Source organism: Lolium rigidum, chromosome 7 (assembly GCF_022539505.1).
Source record: "Lolium rigidum isolate FL_2022 chromosome 7, APGP_CSIRO_Lrig_0.1, whole genome shotgun sequence".
In the NCBI taxonomy this organism is placed as follows: Eukaryota; Viridiplantae; Streptophyta; class Magnoliopsida; order Poales; family Poaceae; genus Lolium; species Lolium rigidum.
In genome coordinates this window covers 38,214,292-38,236,001 of record NC_061514.1, presented here as the reverse complement: position 1 = coordinate 38,236,001, position 21,710 = coordinate 38,214,292, and the positions used below count along the sequence as shown (strand labels likewise).

General features: G+C 43.5%; 1 protein-coding gene across 1 annotated transcript; it reads left to right on the top strand.

The window, feature by feature from the left end:
* Nucleotides 1-2,692: 2,692 nt before the first annotated feature.
* LOC124677436 (protein PELOTA 1-like) lies at nucleotides 2,693-8,928 on the top strand. Its single transcript, XM_047213422.1, has 15 exons — nucleotides 2,693-2,784; nucleotides 2,890-2,972; nucleotides 3,489-3,564; nucleotides 4,057-4,188; nucleotides 4,334-4,379; nucleotides 4,488-4,563; nucleotides 5,134-5,209; nucleotides 5,294-5,326; nucleotides 5,413-5,481; nucleotides 6,102-6,208; nucleotides 6,572-6,644; nucleotides 6,818-6,856; nucleotides 7,111-7,205; nucleotides 8,177-8,283; nucleotides 8,606-8,928. Exons 1-15 carry the CDS (start codon nucleotides 2,734-2,736, stop codon nucleotides 8,677-8,679), a joined length of 1,137 nt encoding a protein of 378 aa, XP_047069378.1. The 5' UTR covers nucleotides 2,693-2,733; the 3' UTR covers nucleotides 8,680-8,928.
* Nucleotides 8,929-21,710: the final 12,782 nt, after the last annotated feature.

Below are 21,710 nucleotides of genomic sequence, written 5' to 3'. Positions count from 1 at the left end.
TCTTCTTCGAAGATGGGAGAAGGGACCAAGCAACAGTAATCTCCACCGAAGAGTCACCAAGATAACATAGAGCTTTGGTTATGTTGCACTTTTGAGGTATGAAGAGAACATGACCGGTGATGGTACCAGATGGTACATATACTTCAATGGTAACTTTTAGTCTTCCTTCTAACTCTACAACAACGACACTCCTGGACAGATCAAAGCATTGGTGTTTACCCATTGGCATTGTTCCATCTTCGGAATCAAGCATCACAATTTGCTTAGATTGGTCCGTAGCATCTTCAATAGCTCCATCGGGAAGTGAGCAACATAAAACTCGACCACCATACTGAGAAGGCAATGAACCCCGTTCAAGAATACGGGCACGCGAGACAGTGGCCTGGACAGACTGCTTAACTTGCTCACAACATAACTCTATCGCACAATGGTCGTCCCTCACAAGAAATGTCCCAAAACTTTCACCGCTGATGTGACATACTTTACTGATCAACTTCCTATCTTCAGACTTAGCTCTGCCCTTTACTTTCAGTTGTATCTCAATGATAACAGGGTCCATAGAGAGAATTGCACGACATGGACCCATCAAGTGCAAAAAAGGACCTGTAAGCATTATCAATTGCAATAAGCTAGACAACAATGACAAACATAGCAAGGAAAAGAACGGTACTATAGTTGATACCTACCTGTGGAGTGAGCATTTGACAGTTATGTCTTGGACGAAGGAAGATTGGGTTGCGGCTGTTGTCCACCGTGTCTCGGGCAGCAACTACACCATACACCTCCAAGGGCCAACTTAGGTCTGCTCCCTCGACCTGGTGTAGCTCCGCAACTCTTACCGAGTATATCTGCAAAGAGCTCCCGACAATAGCATCCCATGGGCTGCGTCCTGGTGTGAAGGGCGTGAAGACCATCGGGCTCAATAAAGCTACATGTCAACGTGAAGTGGTTGTTAGAAATTTCACATGAACTACAAAGTGACCGGGTGATCCCCTCTGCACAGAATGGTCAGTGGCGATATGCTATAAGGAAATTCATGCGGTGTAGACACGACTAAAATAGGTTTGCTTGCACAGGATGCAGTGATAGCGAGTAGAAAAGAGAACAAAATATAAACATGACGAGACAGTTAACATACAAGTTACTAGTTGTTTACTCACTCATCTCCTCCATTGTTACCAAGTTAAGTGTTTGTTGGAAATTTAGCATGTGCTATATCATACTATATGGCTAGACTTGGATGTGGAGAAAGAACACAAAAAATGTTGCTTCCATGATAAAAATGTGTTTGAATAAATTGACATAAGATGGGTCTTGTTTACTCACTCATGTCCTCAAATTTTCTGGCAGGGCGCCATAACAATTCCCATCTGCTACGGTAGGCATCGAATTCCTCGACCTCAATCCTGGCCGTAGATTCAGACTTTGTTTCAATCTCGTGCTCTTCCTCTCCGCCCAACAACACCGGCGCTTCAACTGTTTCTCCCTTGCTGCTCATCTCCTCCTCATCAGCCAGTTTGCCTAGACCGTAGTGGAGAGATGGTTCCAAACTGCGGAGCATGTGAATACATTCGGCGATTGATTGCAAATTGGAGAGGCAGCTCAGGTTGCCCTCATTGTTGAGCTCGGATCTCACTGAATCATCATCAACCCCATCTTTCTCTGTAGCGGAGAAGGAAGTCGCTAGGTTCTTGATCTCTTCGTGCAGACGATGAATCTGCTCGTGCTCGGTGTGCAGAAGAGAGGATAATACGAAGCCCGGGTCTGTCGGGTTGGGTGTCAACATCGCTACCATCGAAATCGGCTCGTCTATCCTTTTGGCTTTGTCAAGATCTCTTGTTAAAAAGGAAGAAATCGGGTTCACCTTGACTAGGGATGTAAACGGATCGGATCGGATATTGCTCTTACCATATCCTTTACCATATTTTTGTAACGGATTCGGATCGGAGCGGATAATGGTCGGATGCGGATTCGGATGCGGATTATATCGGATTACGGATATGGAGCGGATTCGGACCGAACTCGGATCGGAAACGGATTATTAAGAAAATATACGCATAAAAAATTAAAAGTATGCTTTTCTATGTAAAATATGCTTGTAATTATAGAATATAGCTAAATGTACACACTATTTCGTACAACAAAGTAATTTATGTACTAATAGCATACATATTTTGACCGATGAACTAACTATATTGTCTAAATATTTAGGGTTGGGCTAATTTTCTCGGATTATCCTCTTTGTAGACCTCGGATAATCCGCAAAAAATGGCGGATAATCCGTATCCGTCGGATAGTATCAATACCATATCCTCTACCATATCCGCCGGATATCCGCTTGATCACTATCCGCATCCGTATCCATATCCGGCGGATTTCTAAAAATGCATACCATATCCTCAAAAACGGATATGGAAGCGGATTCGAAGCGGAAATTATCCGTACCATTTACATCCCTAACCTTGACGGACTTGGAGGTTGATTCGAAGTCGATCGCACAGAGAGAGACGCGACGCGAGCTCTATCGACCTCAGCCCGGCCCAGTAGATCGAGTCGGGCAGGGCCCGGCCCAGTAGATATTGAGGATTACAAAATTAAAAATGTAATCGGAGGAAAAAAAAAAGCAGATTAGTCTCCTCTCACCGCCGCGAATCCCCTCGCCGCTCGCCGCCGTCGTCCAGAGCAAAAACCGCGAGCGGAAGCCCTGCCCGTCAGACTCCGGCGGCCGCGGCCATGAAGCTCGTCCACCGCAGCCTCACCCGCAACGGGCCCGGCTCCGCCAAGGTCTGCCCCCTTCCCTCCCCTCTCCTTGCGTTCTGTTTGATCGGTCTCGGCGGGATTGTCCTGGTGCGGCTGCTGATTAGCGCGCTCCTGTGTGTGTGTGTGCAGCTGCTGCCGGAGGAGGAGGACGACCTGTGGCACGCGTACAACCTCATCGCCGTCGGGGACACTCTGCAGGCCGTCACTGTTCGGTGGGTTCTCCGTTTGCGTGGTGCCTGTTTAGGTTTTGGGTTCAGTTCACGCGGTATATCTTAGCAATTCAGTCCCCTAGGAGGTGCAGGAATGATTATGCATCCCAGGTTTAGCACTTTGGGATTGTTAAATTTGAGCTCTTACGGATCTCGTTTCACGATTGGTACTGGGAACAGAGCTAGGCTAGGTTACTGTATGGCTATGGAAGACATGATTCGTCAGGTGAAAAAAAAGGTGCAGCTGGCTATGCTGGACATTTCCCAGCCCTTGATAGTGGTTTGGGGGATTATAGGCCATCCGTATGACAATTTACTTGACAGTACGCCATTCGCGTGACAAGTTATTTGTCCTTCATGATAGTATGGTTGTGATAGTTCAAGATTCTGTCCAGATTATTCTTGCACAACTTTTCCAGTTTCCTTGGAAAACAGAAAATACTAACAAGGGCCTTCCAGTATCCCTAGGAAACGCATTACCCCCTTGATAATTGATCATCGTCTTCTGTTCATTTCCAGGAAAGTTCTGAGAGATTCGGCTTCTGGAGGGCGTGACGCGGAGCGCGTGAAGCTAAAGTTGGAAATTGAAGTTGAGGTGAGTACCATCTGTATATCTGCGTCCAGTAGCTTTTTTCAGTGACGCCAGCTGTAGCCATTTTGGCTTTCAACATTGGTAACCATCATCATCTTTCATTTGGCAAGACAGCCTACTTTCCCACACAACATATGGAAAATGGGAGGGGATTAACATACTGCTGAAGCTTAGAGTTGTTACTGATTCTAGAGCATATCTGTCACATATGTACTGAAATGGCTCGCTTAATTGTGATTGAATCATGTACATATCATACACATGTTGCTGCCTCTGCCTTAGAATAATAACTTAGAGCTGTATAATGGGCACCTAACCAAGTATTAGCACTTGTGAACTCGAAAATACATTGAGCAACGCTGCATCATGCCTAGCAGTTCAGATATACGTTCTGACATGTCTATCTTGTGCTTTAATTATTCTTGTTTCCAGTGCTATCAAAATTATATGTTTTTCTAGTTTGATAACTGACACGATCCTTTACCTTGGGTACAGTCTGTAGATTATGACAACGAGGGGAGTGTTTTGCGCGTACGTGGAAAAAATATTACTGAGAATGATCATGTGAAGATTGGCCAGTTTCATACTTTAGAGCTTGAGCTGAAGAGACCTTTTGTCCTGCGAAAGGTGCGCACAATTTTTTTACCTGTTTACTCTGGGATTACAATCTTAGTTTCAGTTGATGATAAGTACCCGTTGGCGTAATTTATAATCAATTTGAATTTTGGATATGACTCTGAAAATCTAACTGATAGTGTTTCCACCTGTGTAGGAAAATTGGGATTGGTTAGCACTTGATACCATCCAACAAGCATGTGGTATGTGATTTATCTTTGACAGATATACAGCCTTTATCATTATCTGCTTCTTTGTTACTGCTTGACAAGAAACAATGTATTTAATATGTGCATCTAAACCTTTTTTAGATCCTACTGCAAGTGCTGATCTAGCAGTTATTCTCATGCAAGAAGGACTTGCCCACGTATTCCTCATTGGGAAAAGGTATGTAAAAGCATTTCCCCCTTGCTGAACAACATAATATTTGTTTTCTTTTTTCTCTTCTTGAATTGCTTTAAATAATTAGGTCCCATGCTCATGCTAAATGATTATTTTGTAGAAGAACTTTCACAATTAGCTTGTCTAGTTTTCTCATAGTCTCATGTTGAGTATACCTATGTATCAAGTTGCATAGATCTTTCGACCGCTTTCATGAACTTCTAAGCGACAGTTACTCATAATGTTCTCTCTTAGTATTTCCAAGAAGACAAATCCATAAAAATGCAATGAGAATACTAATTTCATCTAGAATATCAGAGAATGCTAACACCAAACTGAAGTTTCAAGAACTCTACTCACTTGTCAGTTTGATGGATACCTATCTTCAATATTCACGCACCTTGTATAGTTACAGAACAGCAGCAGATTTGTAATGTGATCTTCCCTAGATAAGAACTTTGAGCCCTCCATATAGATTATGGCATTTTCTTATTATTTATTTTCTTGACCATCTTGAATAGCTTGTGTCATTTCTGCCTTTGCATTGAACTTACTAGCCATGGCTGCTTTAAACAGCATAACAGCAACCAGAGCACGTATTGAAACATCGATACCTAGGAAACATGGACCTGCCATTGCTGGTTATGAATCGGTACGGTAACTCTTTTCAGATAACATGAATTTCTTTTGTCTTATCTATTTGCAAGTGAATTTCCAGCCTTTTGTTCTTATTCAGGCCCTCAAGAAGTTCTTTGAGCATGTTTTGCAAGTAAGTAAATATTATCTAAGTTCACAAGCAAATGAGAACATTCGTACATGAATTGGTTTATTATGCATTACATTATTTGTCTGCAGGCTTTGCTGAAGCACATTGATTTCGCGGTGGTCAAATGTGTTGTAATTGCAAGCCCAGGTTTTACTAAGGTAATCACAGACTGAAAGGAAAATGTTCGTGAGAACATCTTCGACAATGTTTCTGAAGGACAATAACTCAACTTGTTATGCGGTTTTAAACAGTTTCTAAGTCGATCTTGATAGGTATATTAAGAACCAACCAGTTAACGTACCAAATAGGAAAACGAATCATACACCATGGAAAAGGTCTGGAGCTTATATGTTGCTCTGATCATAACATATGTCAGCACTGGTATGTTCTGTAGCTATATGCCATGTACCAAGAGAGTACCCAAAGCCTGATGTTTCCATTTCCTCTTTGATAATCTCATTAGCAACTTTAGTGTGTAATACTAATATCCACCACCTGCATATGGTTTACATCATTCATTGTCCTTTTTATATGGATTACTTGAGAATTTGCTGAGTACATGTTGTAAAATTTTATATTCCTGCATCATATATATGATAAAATTATCATGGTCTTTGTTGCACCTGGCAATGTAGTTACTGCATGCTAGTCTTACCATTTACACTTGTTTCCAACTTGAAACATATGCTACTTGTTGGGTTGCTTTAGTTTTGCTCCCCATTATTCATGAAAATAATATCAATTCATATACCCTTCTATACTCCCTTTATCTTGACAGGATCAGTTTCGTGATTACATGCATCTTGAAGCTGCACGGCGAGACTTAAGAGTAATAGTTGAGAACAAATCACGCATTATTCTTGCACATGCACCTTCAGGTTACAAGTGAGTTTTTCTATGTTTTCTTGTTTAATTGATGCTGTGTATTCTCCACCTATTTTAGCCGTCTATTTAGGTTGTGCTTCTGAACTTCTGAATAGCATTTAGGTAGTTATAAGTTTCTGACTTGTTGGAAACTTGCCCGATGTGATACTGTTAATATGTTTATTTGTCTGATGCAAGTGGTATGTTTTTCTGTGACCAGTTGTATGATCATTCTGGAATACTGTAATTCTCCACTGCTATATATTTGCTAAATGAGTGACTGTTTTTTTTTTGTATCTACCGCTTCTCTATTTTTCCATATTCTGTGTTTAATCCTAATGTTGCTGTTGATTGTTTTTTTCTGTTTTATTGTGCTATATATAGGCATAGCTTGAAGGATGTTTTGGACAGCTCAGGTGTGATGCCACTGATAAAAGATACAAAAGCGGCACAGGAGGCAAGTCTTATTTATAACTTCGTGTTTGTGAATATATACACTAACATACATATACGACTCCTTTTGAAATAGTTCCCTACCTTGATCAACTACAACATGACATACACTTTGAAAAAATATTCTAAGTATAGCTTCTCATATCTTTTGTTTTATGTTTCTATTGTAATTTACAGGTCCAAGCTTTGAAGGAGTTCTTCGCTATGCTTAGTAATGTAAGCCACTTGAAACAAGCTAACTTGCAACTATTGGCTTTTGAAATGTCCAGTACTATGCAACTTATCTCATACTGAGTTACTGGCCATGTTGCTGCTTTGATATTGACCATGCATACATTTATACATATACACTTGTATTTCACATTAGAGGAGTAATTACGGTGCTGGTATTATATGTTTATTCACAGCTACTAATTGTGCTTACTTCTAGCATATCTGATTAAACCTCAACATTTGCTACATAACTGTAGGATTCGGACCGAGCTTGTTATGGACCTAAGCATGTTGAGATTGCAAATGACCGGCTTGCAGTCCAGACTCTTCTAATGACAGATACTTTGTTTCGGTAAGTCACTTTTAGGGAGCTGATGATATAATGTTATTTGTTGTCTCTACGTTTCCCTATGATAATAAATATGTACGGACAGGGCCTCCCTTATGGTTTCCAGTTCGAAAGTTGTGATTGGTTAGGTATTGGAACAAGGGGATATAAAAATTTGACAAATAAGTCTTAATGCGGCAGGACTATGCAATGTGGCCATTGCATTAGGTTAGCTAACTTGCTGGCCTAACCTGCTATAGATGAATGACAAGCCTCACTAGGAAACATTGGATAAATGAATTACTTGAGCTTTCTGAAGTAGATGTTTAGTGTATATTAGTTTCTATTCTTTATTGTTCATGTCATAAACGAGCACTTGATACCAAGAGAATCATTATAAAGTAATGACTATGTGCCTTCACTAATGAGCACAAACTTTCTGAAAAGTAATACTCATTGAGCACAAACTTTTTGATATATCCTCTTCTGTTGAATTGAATTATATTTGCAACATGAGCTGGTTGTTGCAGCTCTATCTTGAGGCATTTACTATTTTGTACATTTCCGAATTGGTATTTTTCCCCACGAAAAAATAGTAATCTCTCCGCCCCGAAAAGGATGTTGATTTGTCTAAATTTTTAGTAGGTTTGTCCTTCCATAGTTTATTTTTAGTAGTCTGGCATAGCAATTAAGGTCATACTCCATTTTTGACGAGTGACTTCAAGCTGAATATACATGTCCCGATTATGATCTGAGAGTTGAAACAGAAGTTTATGAGTTGCGTGTTGCAACTAATTTACTTGTACAGCATTGCTATTTACTTATTTATTTATTTATTTATCTCCCAGTTACTGAACTTTCTGCCTTGTAATATTCTCCCAGTGGCTGTTTTATGAATTCACACAAAAGTGAAGAATGTTAGGTTTCATACCAAACTGTCGGTATGTATATTGAAGTTCAGTGGTAACAGTATAACCTTTTGCTTCCACTTATAGGAACACGGACATTCGTACCAGGAAAAAGTATGTGAACTTGGTTGAATCAGTCAAGAAATTTGGTGGTACAGTGTACATATTTTCTTCAATGCATGTCTCCGGCGATCGTGAGTATCCTGCCACTATTGTATATACTGCATACACTTTATTCGTAATGGCTCATTTCACACTACACTCAATGAAAATATTTGGAATGCAATAAAACGTTACTCTAATGGAAATGTGGCAAAGAGAAGTACTCCCTCTGTCCCGTAACATAAGATGTTATTACTCTATTGGAGTATGTAATAACATCTTATATTAAGGGACAGAGGGAGTAATAAATAAAGATTACAGTTTATGACATAATTTTTGAAGCAAGAAGATTGCTTTTTTGCACTGGAATGCTCCTGCTTTCTGAGGTTGCATTTTCTCTATATGTTTGAACAGAATTAGCGCAGCTGACAGGAATAGCGGCCATACTTCGTTTTCCCCTTCCAGAATTGGAGGACATCGAGATGTGATTAGTCCATCCCTTGTGAGTTGCTTAACAGTTCTGTTTGTATCGACTTGTCAACTAACTGATATCATGTGTAACCACACAGGATTGATTTTCTATACTGTAGTAGGTAATATTAGAAAGAAATTATGTCCCACTTTCAAGATATCATAGTTGTACATGGTTGTTGTGCCATTAACGATTGGTCATTTTGTACTTACTGATAAAGGGTATTTCTGCGATTGTCGTTAATAGTGAATGCATGCTGAGTTAACGTACTTGAGTAGCCTTTTAATTTATGGCCTAAGCTTTAGCTAGAGAGGTTTGTTGATGAAAAAGCGAATCATGTCCTGGTCTTTTGTGTTCCTCTGGAGTATTGATGGCGGGCTGCCAATAATGCCAGATGAAACACGTCCTCTCTCTCTCTGAAATCCTTGGTTTTCCTATAATATCCTCAAAACTGGTAGAGCTTGAAACACTTGGGTTGCTGATTTTGCATGGTAAAACCTTGTAAATTTTTTTTTGACTGTAACTACGGCGGGCGTGAGCCAGCCTGAACATATATTCAGCCAAGTTGCCTATGAAGCTTTTCAGCCTCTACAAGATGGGTTCAAATGAACCAGAGTACACGGAGGTTACGAGGGAGAAGAAGAAAAGAAAAAACGCACACCACCAACACACAAGACTAAGGAGAGAAAAACAAAGTGGCCACCCCTCAACCTGGGGACGGTTGGCCGATGAGAATTCTCATCGCGACCCAGGCACAACAATCACGAGGAAGAACCCCAAGGACATGAAGGAGGGACAACCCAGCTCGAGGACTCGCCGGAGTAGTCGAACGGCCTTGGTCCGCCGAGACCCGAGCACCGCACCTTGCACCATCAACGTAATCGAAGGGCAGCGCGCATCCGAGACCACACTACGCACCGACACCACCTGTGTCGAGGGTGTGGCCGAAAGGTCGCGCGCGGTCGAGACGACGCCACGACGCCTGTGTGCCACCGGCTGAAGTCGAAGGGCATCGAAGGCAGAGACACCCATAGATTACTCTCGCATGGAGAACCCGCCGCGCGCCAAAGAACCCCACCAAGAACCTGACACCGGAGCCTAGCAACCGGCAAGAAGACGCCACCACCACCACTGCCACGGCTCACCTCGCAACGGAGAGGAGATCGCACCCATGGCCGCCATACGCATCACCATGGGGCACACCGGCCACGGACGGAAGCGGCGTCCTCGCGAAGCGATGGCAAGACAGAGGGGCTCCACACCCAACCACGACGGCTTCCCGCGTGGGAAGCGCGTCACCACCATGGCCGCCAGCTGCGGAACCATGGCACTTGTCGGCCCCGGCCGGCGAACAGGCTGCGGTCGATGGCTGAGAAAGAGGCGACGACCCTCGCAGCCACGCCACCGGCCAGAAACCGGCACATCGCAAGCAGGCACACGCCGCCCGACACCACGCTGGCCAGCGGGCCTAGGGGGTGGTGCCACACTGCCACCGAGGCAGGCAACGACAACCACCGCCTCAGAGAAGCCGAACCGGACGCCACCCACCACGAGCCCGCCTGGCCCGCGGCAGGCCAACTCTGGCCTGAACTGAAGCGCCGCCCTGCAGCCGCTCCCTCCGCCAACGCCCGCTGCCAAGAGCCGCCAAAGCGCCGCCCGGAGGCCACCTTGCCCGCCAGGAAGCAGAAGCTTCACTGCGCCGCCGTGAGTCCGACCACAAGTGGCCGACACCCCGCAAGCAGCCTCTCCGCCGCCCAACACCACGCTGGCCAGTGAGGAGGCCAACTCACGTCCGCTGCCGCCGAGACGGACGAACGCCGGAGCATCAGGGGGCCGCCGCCACTGCCACCAACGCGGGAGACGGCAACCACCGCGGCCAGATCTGGGCGAGCCAAACCCGGAAGCAGCCGGACGCCACCGTCGCGAGCGCCCGGCCAGCGGCACCACGAGGCCCTCCACGCCGGCGCACAGCCCCTGCAGCTCCGCCGCCGGTGGCCGCCACCGCGCCGCCACGCCCCACGCTAGCGCGCCGCCGCCGCTCAAGGCCGGCCGCCCGCGCCGCCACCACCCGGCGGGGGAGAAAGGGGGCCCCGCCACCGCCGACGCTGACCGGGCTTTGCCCGCCAGCGCGCCCCGGCGGCGGCGAGGAGGGGGAGGGAGGAGGTGGGGGGCGAGTGGCGGCGCTAGGGTTTCCCCCCGGTCGCTCGCGGGAGCGACGCGGGAGGGGTCCTCTTCGTCCTGTCCGACCTTTCCTGGCAAATGTCGATCGTTTCAAAACCTTGTAAATTTACCCAGTGTTTAGACAAGACGTGCTGAAGCTAATGATGAACTTTACCACCTGTAGATCTCTCAGTTTCCTTGCAGCTATCTTGGTCTGCCTTATCTGGAACTTTGAGAGGTTTGGTACGTGTGTCACGTGTAGCCTCCATGACCAAATCTCTAGTTAAAGAGGTTTGTTGATGAAACATATAAGCCTTATTCTTTGGAACGGGGGAGTAGAAGATAGAGGAGTTCCAACGCTGTAAATGTTACCGGCAGCAAGTATGGGAGTCGGTAAGTTTTTGGGGCCGCAGTTGGGTGCAGCACGGGCACCTAAGTGATAAGTTGGCAATAGTAAACAGTTGGAGGGAAATCCAGACCACAAGGCCCACAAGGCCACAACTTCTGGTGACTGCTAACCTGTGAGGACAATGGTATGCCATTTCTTTTCATGAAAAGATACAACTTTTGACAATTCATAGACCTAAAATTAACTTTCCTGACTTTCGTGTTAACTGTAAATTCGACTGTCTTGACCTTTGGATAAACCTAAGATTGTACCCTGTTGATTCTAGATTTCTTTTAAAGAATCCTAGGTTGGTTAAATAAATGTTGCATGGATAAAACTTACACATAAGAAAGCATAAAGCATCTTCAGAAACAGACAACCCTGGTAGACTAAGTTGGTAGTAGAATTTACACATGGACCAAATTGATGACCGCTGGAGTCAATCTGGCTAACCAGAAAGCTCCAGCTACCAGGACAAAACAGGGCACTAGTTGAAACTAAGCCAGATACGGCTATGTTGCGTTATTTTAGTCATCGATCCAAGGTGGGGCGGCGATGCCATTCCTGCAAGTGGCCAGAGCATGAGATTTCTATCCCATTCAGGAAAAAATAGCAATGTCAATGCCCTAGCGAATAGGCAATCCCCTGACCTAACCATTAACCACCTGGCTGACTAGTTAGTCCTTCATACAGGCCGGACTAATCAGCTACATTACGTCGTTACCTAGCTTAATTAATTTTATATCCTTTTCGATCAAGTATAAAAAGTTACAAACACGAGATGTAGAAGCATTATTTAGAACGTGATAATCTTACAAGATTTCTGCTAGAATTGAACCGTTTCCTGTAAAAATATTGGCGTTAATTATGTGCCGTCTTCTGTTTTTTCAGCTAAGCTGTTAGACATTGGCACAATTATTTTCCGTGAAAATCCCTACATTCGTCACACAGCTAGTTTAATTAACTAGTCTATCTATCTATCCATCTTGGCACGTTCTTAAGCATCTCACACCAGCGTCCAAATCTCTCTCCTACTTTCCTCCTTAATTTAATACAAGCAAGTGATCGATTTAGGCTTTTCTTTCTTGGCACATCACCCTGATGAGCAAATCCTGCCTATCTAAATATATAGTACTACACATGCATAGTTCCAATCATCAAACCGACTGTAAATTATCCACCTTTTGATTAATTGGTGGGCTCCCTTTTATGCCACCACAGCTGAAAATGTTTTTAAAAATCTCTTATGAAAAGGATAAGCTAAGAAACCAAGAAACTACGACGTGTAGTGTGTAGCATCAACTAATCGTAGGTACCTGAAAGGACCAGCTAGGCAGTAAACAAAAGCAAATCACATCTAATTCAAGCCTAGATTGCCCTTATTAAAATTCTAAAGCTCTCTCAGCATCTCCCTTCGAAATCCCAAGACTTGGTACTACTTCGATCTCACCAAGAGCTAGCTGGCTTCACACTCTTATTTATACATTATATCCATTATTATAAGTTTGTCGAGATTGTTAAAGTTAAGCAGTAGGCCATGTTCTAAAATGGAAGCTAGTGATTGATCGAGCTGATTAAAGTTTCTCGAATGATTTAGCCAGCCTGAGAGTTGGCCATGTGGTGTTTTTTAAGTTAACATTACCATGTTGCAGTATATTTAGTATATATAGTACCAATTAATCTTTTTTTTTCACATAAAGTCTTACTTGTTCTCCCCTAATTTGTAGCTACCGTATGGATGACATGATCACACCCTTTGCTTGTGGGACATGTACACTTGGGCTGGATGCCATGCCATGAAAATATTACTCCGTAGCAGATATTGCGCTGAGTTTGATTAGCTTAGCTAGCTTCATCTAAAAAAAGATTAGCTACGATCCAGTGGCGGAAAATCATCACGCCATCATCATCACCGCAGGCTATAAATTATAGATTTAATTAGCATGTCAAATCGTATCACCTACTTAATTAGCTAGATACCTAATGGTTGCCTTCTCTCACTCGCTCCTCTATAAATCGGAACTTCACTGATCGAGTCACACATCTAAGCCAAAGAGCAGAGTTCAATAAGCTCTTGCACACGACACACACACACACCACGATCCAGCAGAGCTAACGCAGCAGCGTAAAACAGAGTGTGGTACTGTACTCTAGGCATGCCGACGAGGTTGGCCGCGGTGGCGCGCTGGTGTGGCACGCCGAGGGGGCGGCAGAGACAGCAGCTGAGGCGGCGCCGGCGGCAGCGATGCGGCGGGACGACGGTATGGCTGGGCGGGCGGCGCAGGATCGGCGGCGGGTGCAGGCTGGCCGTGTCGCGGCTGGTGCAGTGGCGGTTGGTGGCCGAGCTGATGCGGCCGATCAGGAAGGCGTTGATGGAGATGGCGGCCGCGGCGGGGCGGCGGCAGCTTGTGGCGCTGCCGCTGCCGCTGCTCAACTTCCCATTCGTCGGAACCCTCTCGCTCCCGGCCGTAGTCGCTTGACCGAGAGCGTGGCGCTCCATGTAATGAACTAACTAATGATCCAAGTGTCCGTGTGCATGGTTTTACACTTTTACTTCATCAACACAGTATACCTTTCTTGCCGTTCTTTTAGAAGTAATTTTATGGACCGATGTTCATGATATGGTAGCTATTCACTATAGGAAACAGGCAAGATGCCGACGGGCGCCAGCCGTCAGCACTGCTGCGGTTGCCGTCGGCACAATATGATCTCAGCACATCCATCTTAGCCGTGGGCACAACTGCAGCCGTCAGCATAGACCTCAGCCCGATGGGCTGTTCGAGCCGTCGGCACAGTTGCAGGTGGGCCTGGGGAAGGGCTAACAACCGTTAGCCCAGGGAAGGCCTCGTGCTGGGTAATGCCATCGGCATAGACACTACCACAGACACTGCCACGCGTACAAAACTTCGCGTTATGTCGACGGCAGCACAGTTATCGCGCGCCCTAAAAACCCTGCCGCTGGCCAATTTTTTTTGTTGCACCAACTGTGCCGACGGCGATCAGACCCTGCCATTTGGCACAAACTAAGGGTATGTATCGACGGCATTGCCATCGGCACAGGTGCTGCCATTTGGTTCTTTTGTTTTGTTTACAACATTAAAATAACAGTTAAATCATAGAATAATTAGCAGTAAAAATAGTAATCAAATCAGAAGTTCATCATCATCACGTAGAAGGTAGCAAGTATCATCGTCATCAACTCATCATACACAAGGTAGCAAGTATCATCGTCATCATACACATGGTAGAAAGTATCATACACATCGACAACACAAGCGCTCGACATCCACCTAAAGTGCAGAGAGATCATCATCCGAGAAATCAGGCGTCAGACGTCGGTGTAGGTGAACAAAGGTAGAACCAACACCAGAACCGGAACCACCAAGAGAAGCACCAGAAGCACATGGAGAACGGTGGCTGAGGTGCATCAGTGTGGCCTCACGCGACGAACTTGGAGAGGCACGACCAAAGGGTCGGTCCCGCGAACATCCCATTCCCTACATGTTTGAGCAAGAGTTAGCATCTTAGTCATGTAACAGGAAAGCGGTGACAAGTGGTTAGGCACATAACTTACCGGGGTCCATGCATAGTATATGGCCGCGAAAACTTCCCTCGATGGGCACACTGGAGTTAGCCCCGGCCTCTGCCCTTCCGGAGATGGGATTCGACGGCCAGAGCTGGGCCGAGGGCTACCGTTGGCAGTGCCGCCACTGTGCCAACGACCAAGCTATGCCGATGGCCCTTCCCATGGGCTGGCATGGACCGGCTCTGTGCCGCCGGCCCCAATAAATTGCCGTCGGCACAGAATATGGCCGTCGGCACCTTGCCGTCTTTCCATAGTGAATGGGAAGGCAACCATGTGCGGAGGTGCGACGGCCGAGAAAAATCAACATATTTTTCAACTCGTATGTTCAAACGTTAGAAAATAAAAATAAAAAATTGCATACAAAATCAGAAACTTATGTGTGTGGTCTGTACAATAAAATGCATACATTTATGCACATCTCCGAAAGACCAAGTCCATTTCAAAATTGATGAAGTTAGCATAAAACCTCGACACCGACGGGAATGTCACCTTGTTTGACATGACATAGTGTGAAGATGTCGCATGGTAGAAAGTGTGTATTTGGTCGAAACAATTATAATTCTAGACAAAAAGGAAAATTCGACCCTCTGTATTAACTTTCGTATGGACAGATTCATTCATTGCATAGTTTTAATAGTGAGTGTTACAAGCCATAATAGTAATAGATACATTATCTCATTCTCAAGTAAACACAAAATACGATATATGAAGCAGTTCTGCAGGCTGCAGCCCTGATCATGTTTCGTGCAATCGAGCTCTGCACATATATAAGGCTATCTTTTTTTAAGCAGGTTTCGCCACCGCATAATAATAATAATATTATTATTATTATTTTGTCAAAAGCAAAAGCTACATGCGCAATACATATCTCAACTAAACACAAAAGACGATATCAGGCTACCCTTTTTTGTGAATTCGAGCTCTGCTCTTCAGCTCTTCAGGATCGACCAACATGTACAATCCGTCCTGTTTCGAAAACAACAAATCGGCAGCCGTTCGTCTCACGCCAGGTTAACTAGTTTTATCCATTTTGGAACGCTCTTAACCCTCCCACCAGCGTCCAAATCTCTCTCCTAGCCTCCTCCTTAATCTACTACAAGCAAGCTATTTGGCTTTGCTTTCTTGACAAACGTCAGCCATATATATATAACTGTACTATAGTCTCTATAGATGCATGGCTCCAATCATCACAACAACTGTAAATTACCCAACTTCTTGTTGTTTAGTTTGGACCCTCTAGTACACCACGTCAGCTCAAATATTTTTAAAAAACTCTTGAGAAAAAGATAAGATATTAAACCAACAAATCACAACATTTAGCAGTTAGCACCAACTCGTACGTACATAAAAGGACCAGCTAGGCAGTAAACAAGAGCAAATTGCATCTAACTCAGGCCCAGATAACCCCTATTAAGCAAACAGAGCTTGGCTCTGGTGGTTAGGTCCCTTGTGGTGGAACCAGCCCACCCAGATTCAAGTCCTAGACTTGACATGGGTGTTTGCATTTACCTGGATTTATTCCAGGATTTAACCGGCGCTATGCTTTCAGTGGTAGGTGACGTGCCCGTCAACAGCGAGGCGTCAGTGGTGACTTCGTCAACCTCAAGATATGCCGGCTCAGTTCCTCGGAGGTGCTCATAGGGGTAGGGTGTGCGTGCGTGCGTTCATAGGGGTGTTTGTACGTGCGTGTTTGTGAGCGTCTGCGTTGTACTGTGTTCTCAAAAAAAGATAACCCCTATTAAACCGCTAAACCTTTCTCATATAGCACGTCTCCCTTCGATGTGCTACCAATACTCCAAGAGCTGGCCTTCACGCTTTTGTCACAAGTAGTGTTAAGCAGTAGGCCATGTTCTGTAATGGAAGCCAGCGATCGATGGAGCTGATTAAAGTTTCTCCCATGAGTTAGCCAGCCTCCGAGTTGGCCATGTTGTGGTTATTTATACTTTAAGTAGTACCTTGTATATGTACTCGATTGTTAATATATGGTAGTACTTAATTTTCTTCTTTTGTAGGCTTGCTTGATTTACTCTATATTTTTAGCTGCCCATGATTAGCTACAGTATTATGCCGAGTGTTAGGCCTTGTTTTGTTAGCTAGCATAGCTAGCCTCCAGTGACGGCATATCAGCAGCACACCATCTCATCACCACTACCACCAAAGCGCAGCAGGCTATGTAATACGTATTAATTAACATTTCAATCCTCTCCTACTTAGGTACCTAATTGCCGCTCCCTCTCACACTCCCTCCGCTATAAATCAAGCTTCACTGGACAAGTCACACAGCTCAGCAAACTAATCTCTTGCAATTGCACACCATCTGAAAGATCCAGCGCTGAACAGAGCTTGATACGTGCTTAACACAGCTCTTGCAATCTAGGTATGTCGACGAGGCTGGCCGGGGTGGCGAGGTGGTGCGGCAGTGGGCGAAGGGTGCGGCAGAGCCTGCGACGGCGCAGCGGTGGGACGGTGTTGCTCGGTGCGCGGCGGAGGAGCAGCGGCGGTGGGTGCAGGTTGGCCGTGTCGCGGCTTGCGAGGTGGCGGCTGGTGGCCGAGATGCTGCGGCCCATCAGGAAGGCGCTGATGGAGATGGCAGCGGCGACAGGGCATCGTCAGCTGGTGGCGCTTCCGCTGCTCAACTTTCCGTTCGTCGGAATGCTCTCGCTCCCGGCCGCCGTCGCTTGACGGCAATAGGCGCCCGAACAAGTGCGAGAGGGCGACTCGCTTCATGCGTAGCGATTCAATTTTCTTTGCACGAACATGTACGGCTTCCACCACTAATTTACTCATTTTGGGCTCAGATCTAGGGCTACTTGATACCCAAAGAGCTACTCATGCATGTTTTGAGGGGTTAAATCTGGCCCGTTTGGTTGGCTCGCAAATGGGCTGGGTGGCTGGCAGCAGCTAGGACTTAAATAGTAGCCCAAAATCTAACCTATGGAGCGCACAAGTTTAACCATTTCTAGCGAGCCATCCTCCATCTGATCAAAAAGGAACAAAATGTAAGGTGTTTTTCCACCCTGTGACTCTGACCGTGCGGCTCACATATAGCAGTTTGCACTTGGCATGTTCTTCTCACCTTGCTTAGTGTCCTTCATCTAATTTCTTCTAATCTACACAAGGATGTTTCGATTCGAGATAAAGTCTACACAAGAAAGATTCATGCAATTGCTAATCTTCAATTTATTATTTACGTTTGGAGCTTCTTAGATAGATTTTTTTAAATTCGTCAAGTATGGTAGACCATTTGAAATTTATTTTGAGAAGTAGCTTCATCTTATAGTTTCGTACAATTTTCGTGTTATAGTTTTCCAGTGCAAAGGTCGTAGAAGAATAGATCTATATCTCTCTATTGTCCAATGTGTGCTTGTTACATGGACGTGTTTCCTTCAACTCTCTCACCTGCCATACATGTTAGTCCACCGTTTCACGATGAGGCCTACACAAAAATATGTGGAACCGTGATGCGATTCCACATTCCAGAAATGGATTTTGGGTTTTGTTAACTTTAATACCTAAATATCATTTTCTAGTTTGGACTTAATTTAGATGAATTTCGTCAAATTCATTGCACCTTGATAGTTTGAAATTTTCTTTGACCTCTAGCTTTTATCTTGTTGTTGCAAGTTTTTTCATTTCGATGGTCAGAGACAAATTTGTTGCAAGTGTGGTGGTGTGTAAGTTCACCATGAGGAGCAGAGGTGAGAGCAACTATTAGCGCGAAGGAAACCAAACACCCAAACTATGCATCTTGGAAGCTCGTGCATACCACCAACATGTAACTTATGATTTTGCTCTAATGCAGCTTGGTACTTTATGGGCAACCAAACAGGTTGCAAAACATGGCTCCAGAGCTTGCATTCACGCGTGCAGGCTACACTTGGCCGATCATAGACACAAGAGGAACAAAAACAATGCTACCAACTAAACAAGCAGCTTGTGAATCATAATCTAGTCACATCATCATTGATGCAGAGACGTCTCAAGCTCGAACATGTTACTTGGTAACGCACATGCATGCAATTTCTTCCAGTCTAGCTCTTTTCGTGTCTTTTACAAGAAAGCTTCTTTCTCATGTTAATGATATATTCATCAAAGGCATAGGTGGATGGATGGTTATTAAAAATGTTAACCACTGTAAAACTTGTAATATATTTTATAAGGTAATATATGGGATATATACTATCGTACTATTAATATACAGATACAATAAAATAGATACAAAAGCTTTGGGATCACATATATTCTAAAAACATGTTGGTGTAAAAATTGCAATATTATGTAGAACTTCAAGAGTTTCATAGAATAAACAGTTATGTGATTTGTGCAAAAACAGAACATTCTAGACTACAAGTTCCTATAGTAACCCCAACTTTTTCAAAGACACAAATCGAAACATTTTCCCATGAAATTTTGCAGTTTCATAATTCATCCCCAGAAATAAACCTGGAAATTTGTTTCAGATTGTTTTAAGTACGTTTCTTCAAATTTTAGAGAATTTAGAGCTCTGGAGTTGGGGAGCCAAAAATCGCCGTGACTAAGCTGCTCGGTTGTAATCTATTGCTCTTGCTCGACATAAATACAAGTGATATAACTAAAAATACATTCCAGTTGTATTATACAATGCATATGCACGCTAAAGTCAAAATGTGGCACATCTATATGTAGGACAATCTCATCAATTAGCAGATTATTACTAGAGACCGCTTTAAAAATAGCTATGTATATATCCTATGTCTTTTGAAGCTAGCCAAAATATCAAATATGTTACAAGTTAGATCGATGAAGTAAATATGTAGCAGAAATCAAAGATGTGATGAGGCCTACAAATCCATGAGTGTTACTAGGAAAAACAATTCGATGAATAATCAGTATAGTGCACCATCATGTCGATCAGACATCATTATTTTGTTTAATCTTTAATCTTCCATCTTGCATTCATATTTATTGGAACAAAGGGTGATTCATGGCCATGAAATAAGTGCAGCTAATCTTCTAGTGGACAAATTATGAGCTGGTAGACTACAAAATATCATTAGCTATTGATTTGATTACCATTTTTGGTTGTGTGAACGCTGACTTTATAATGATCTTATATGGCTAATCTGTGGTCCAGTCCAGAATATTGGACAATGACTCCCCGTAAGTGTAATGCACACATGCAGGCAGCTTGTCGTGTCAGAATGTGAGGATTCATGGAAAGCCTTTGCCACATATGAATATTTCATTAAAAACAACGGGGCAATGCCAATTTTCAAAACAATACGAGCTAGTAGCATTATATATTCTATGGAAAGACACAGTGCATCATTATAAATGTAAGTGGAAACTACAAAATGATTTTGCACATAACAAGATAAACATATAGATATGCATAAAATAAAATAAGTGCCGAATATAGAGGAATTAATTAAATGCCTTTTTAGGTGTTGGATAATAGCTCAATCTCTTCCAAGAAGGTGCATATATATATGTGAATGTGTATCTACATCTACTCCTACCTATGTATGCTGATTAATATCACACACATGCATATATTTTTTTTTTCATTTACATATAGTGACTACTAAGATGGAAATGCATTTGTCTCATAGGTGCATATGCACGCATTGCGCAAAAAAACATATTTAAAAATTTCTAAAAATTCCGAAAGAAATATCATGCATAAATTCAAACATTCTATGTTCACAGACGAAGTCCCATGAGGAGAAAATATTTTATGTGGCATGTGTAAAAGACAATTTTTGGTGCTCCAAAATAACTATCCACGAGATTTTTTTCTTCTTTCTTTTTTATGCATGTCACATAAATGTCTTTTTCCATAATTTTTTTTGCAACCATAGAATGTCCAGACATAAACATGGGGAAAAACAGCAGAATTGTTCTGACATTTTAAAATGCTTTTAAATATAGTTTTATAATGCGTGCAACTAGACATAGAAAAGTACAGTACATTTTATTACCCAAGTAGGTTAAATTCTGCTACATGACAACGTAATAACTTCTCTTTGTGTGAACTGAAACAAGTAGTAAGAAGCTAGTTTTAACCCCAAACTATGAGATTCTTAACCCCATAAAGAAAGCAACGAACCCATGTGTGTGAAGACAACTAAGAACACGGCAGGGGAGAAGCAAACGGAACAACCCGGCCAGCCCAGCATCAAGTACACACACGGAATACTCGGTGGCACCTAAAAAGGATGTATAAGCTGGTAGTTGAGAGAGTTCATTTCCAAAGGGAAAAGAAAGGAGGCACTTTAACCAAAAGATGCCAACCGCCTATGGAGAGAATGTCTTTGATCCCTTTGTCTACAAGTTATATCTTGGCCAGCTCAAAGATTAGCACCCTCTATATATCTTCCATAGATTGTGGATCCCACTTTCTCAAACTTGGGAGGAGTTTGGAAAATGAACACTCCACCAAACAGCCTCAACGTAACCACCCACGGGCACACTCTAATCACACAAGGCAAAAGGTAGCTAGCCTAGCCATGGCAGCAGAGCAGCATCCAGCTATACATGGATGCATGTGCAGGGAACTACTCTTGATGATTCTATACCAATTAAAATACGAGCATAGCTAGCTCAGCAGCAATATGTTCATAGAGTCACATGCATCAGGAGAGAAAAAGTATCACTTCCTACTTTCATGTGACTTGCATTCATATCCATGCATGGTTAGTTACCTTGTTCACCAATCAAAGTTCAGATAGACCTACAAGAGGAAAAGGAACAGATAGGGAAGTGTATTTGTATATATAGGCTCCATAACCTACATGTGTAGCTACAAGATTGCACATGCCATGGTATCATCATATATAGTTCAAGACAACCAAGAACTTATATGCAGAAAAACTTACTGATTAATCACAGTAGTATGCAACTCCATATCGATTCTTCTCTTTATATGTTACAA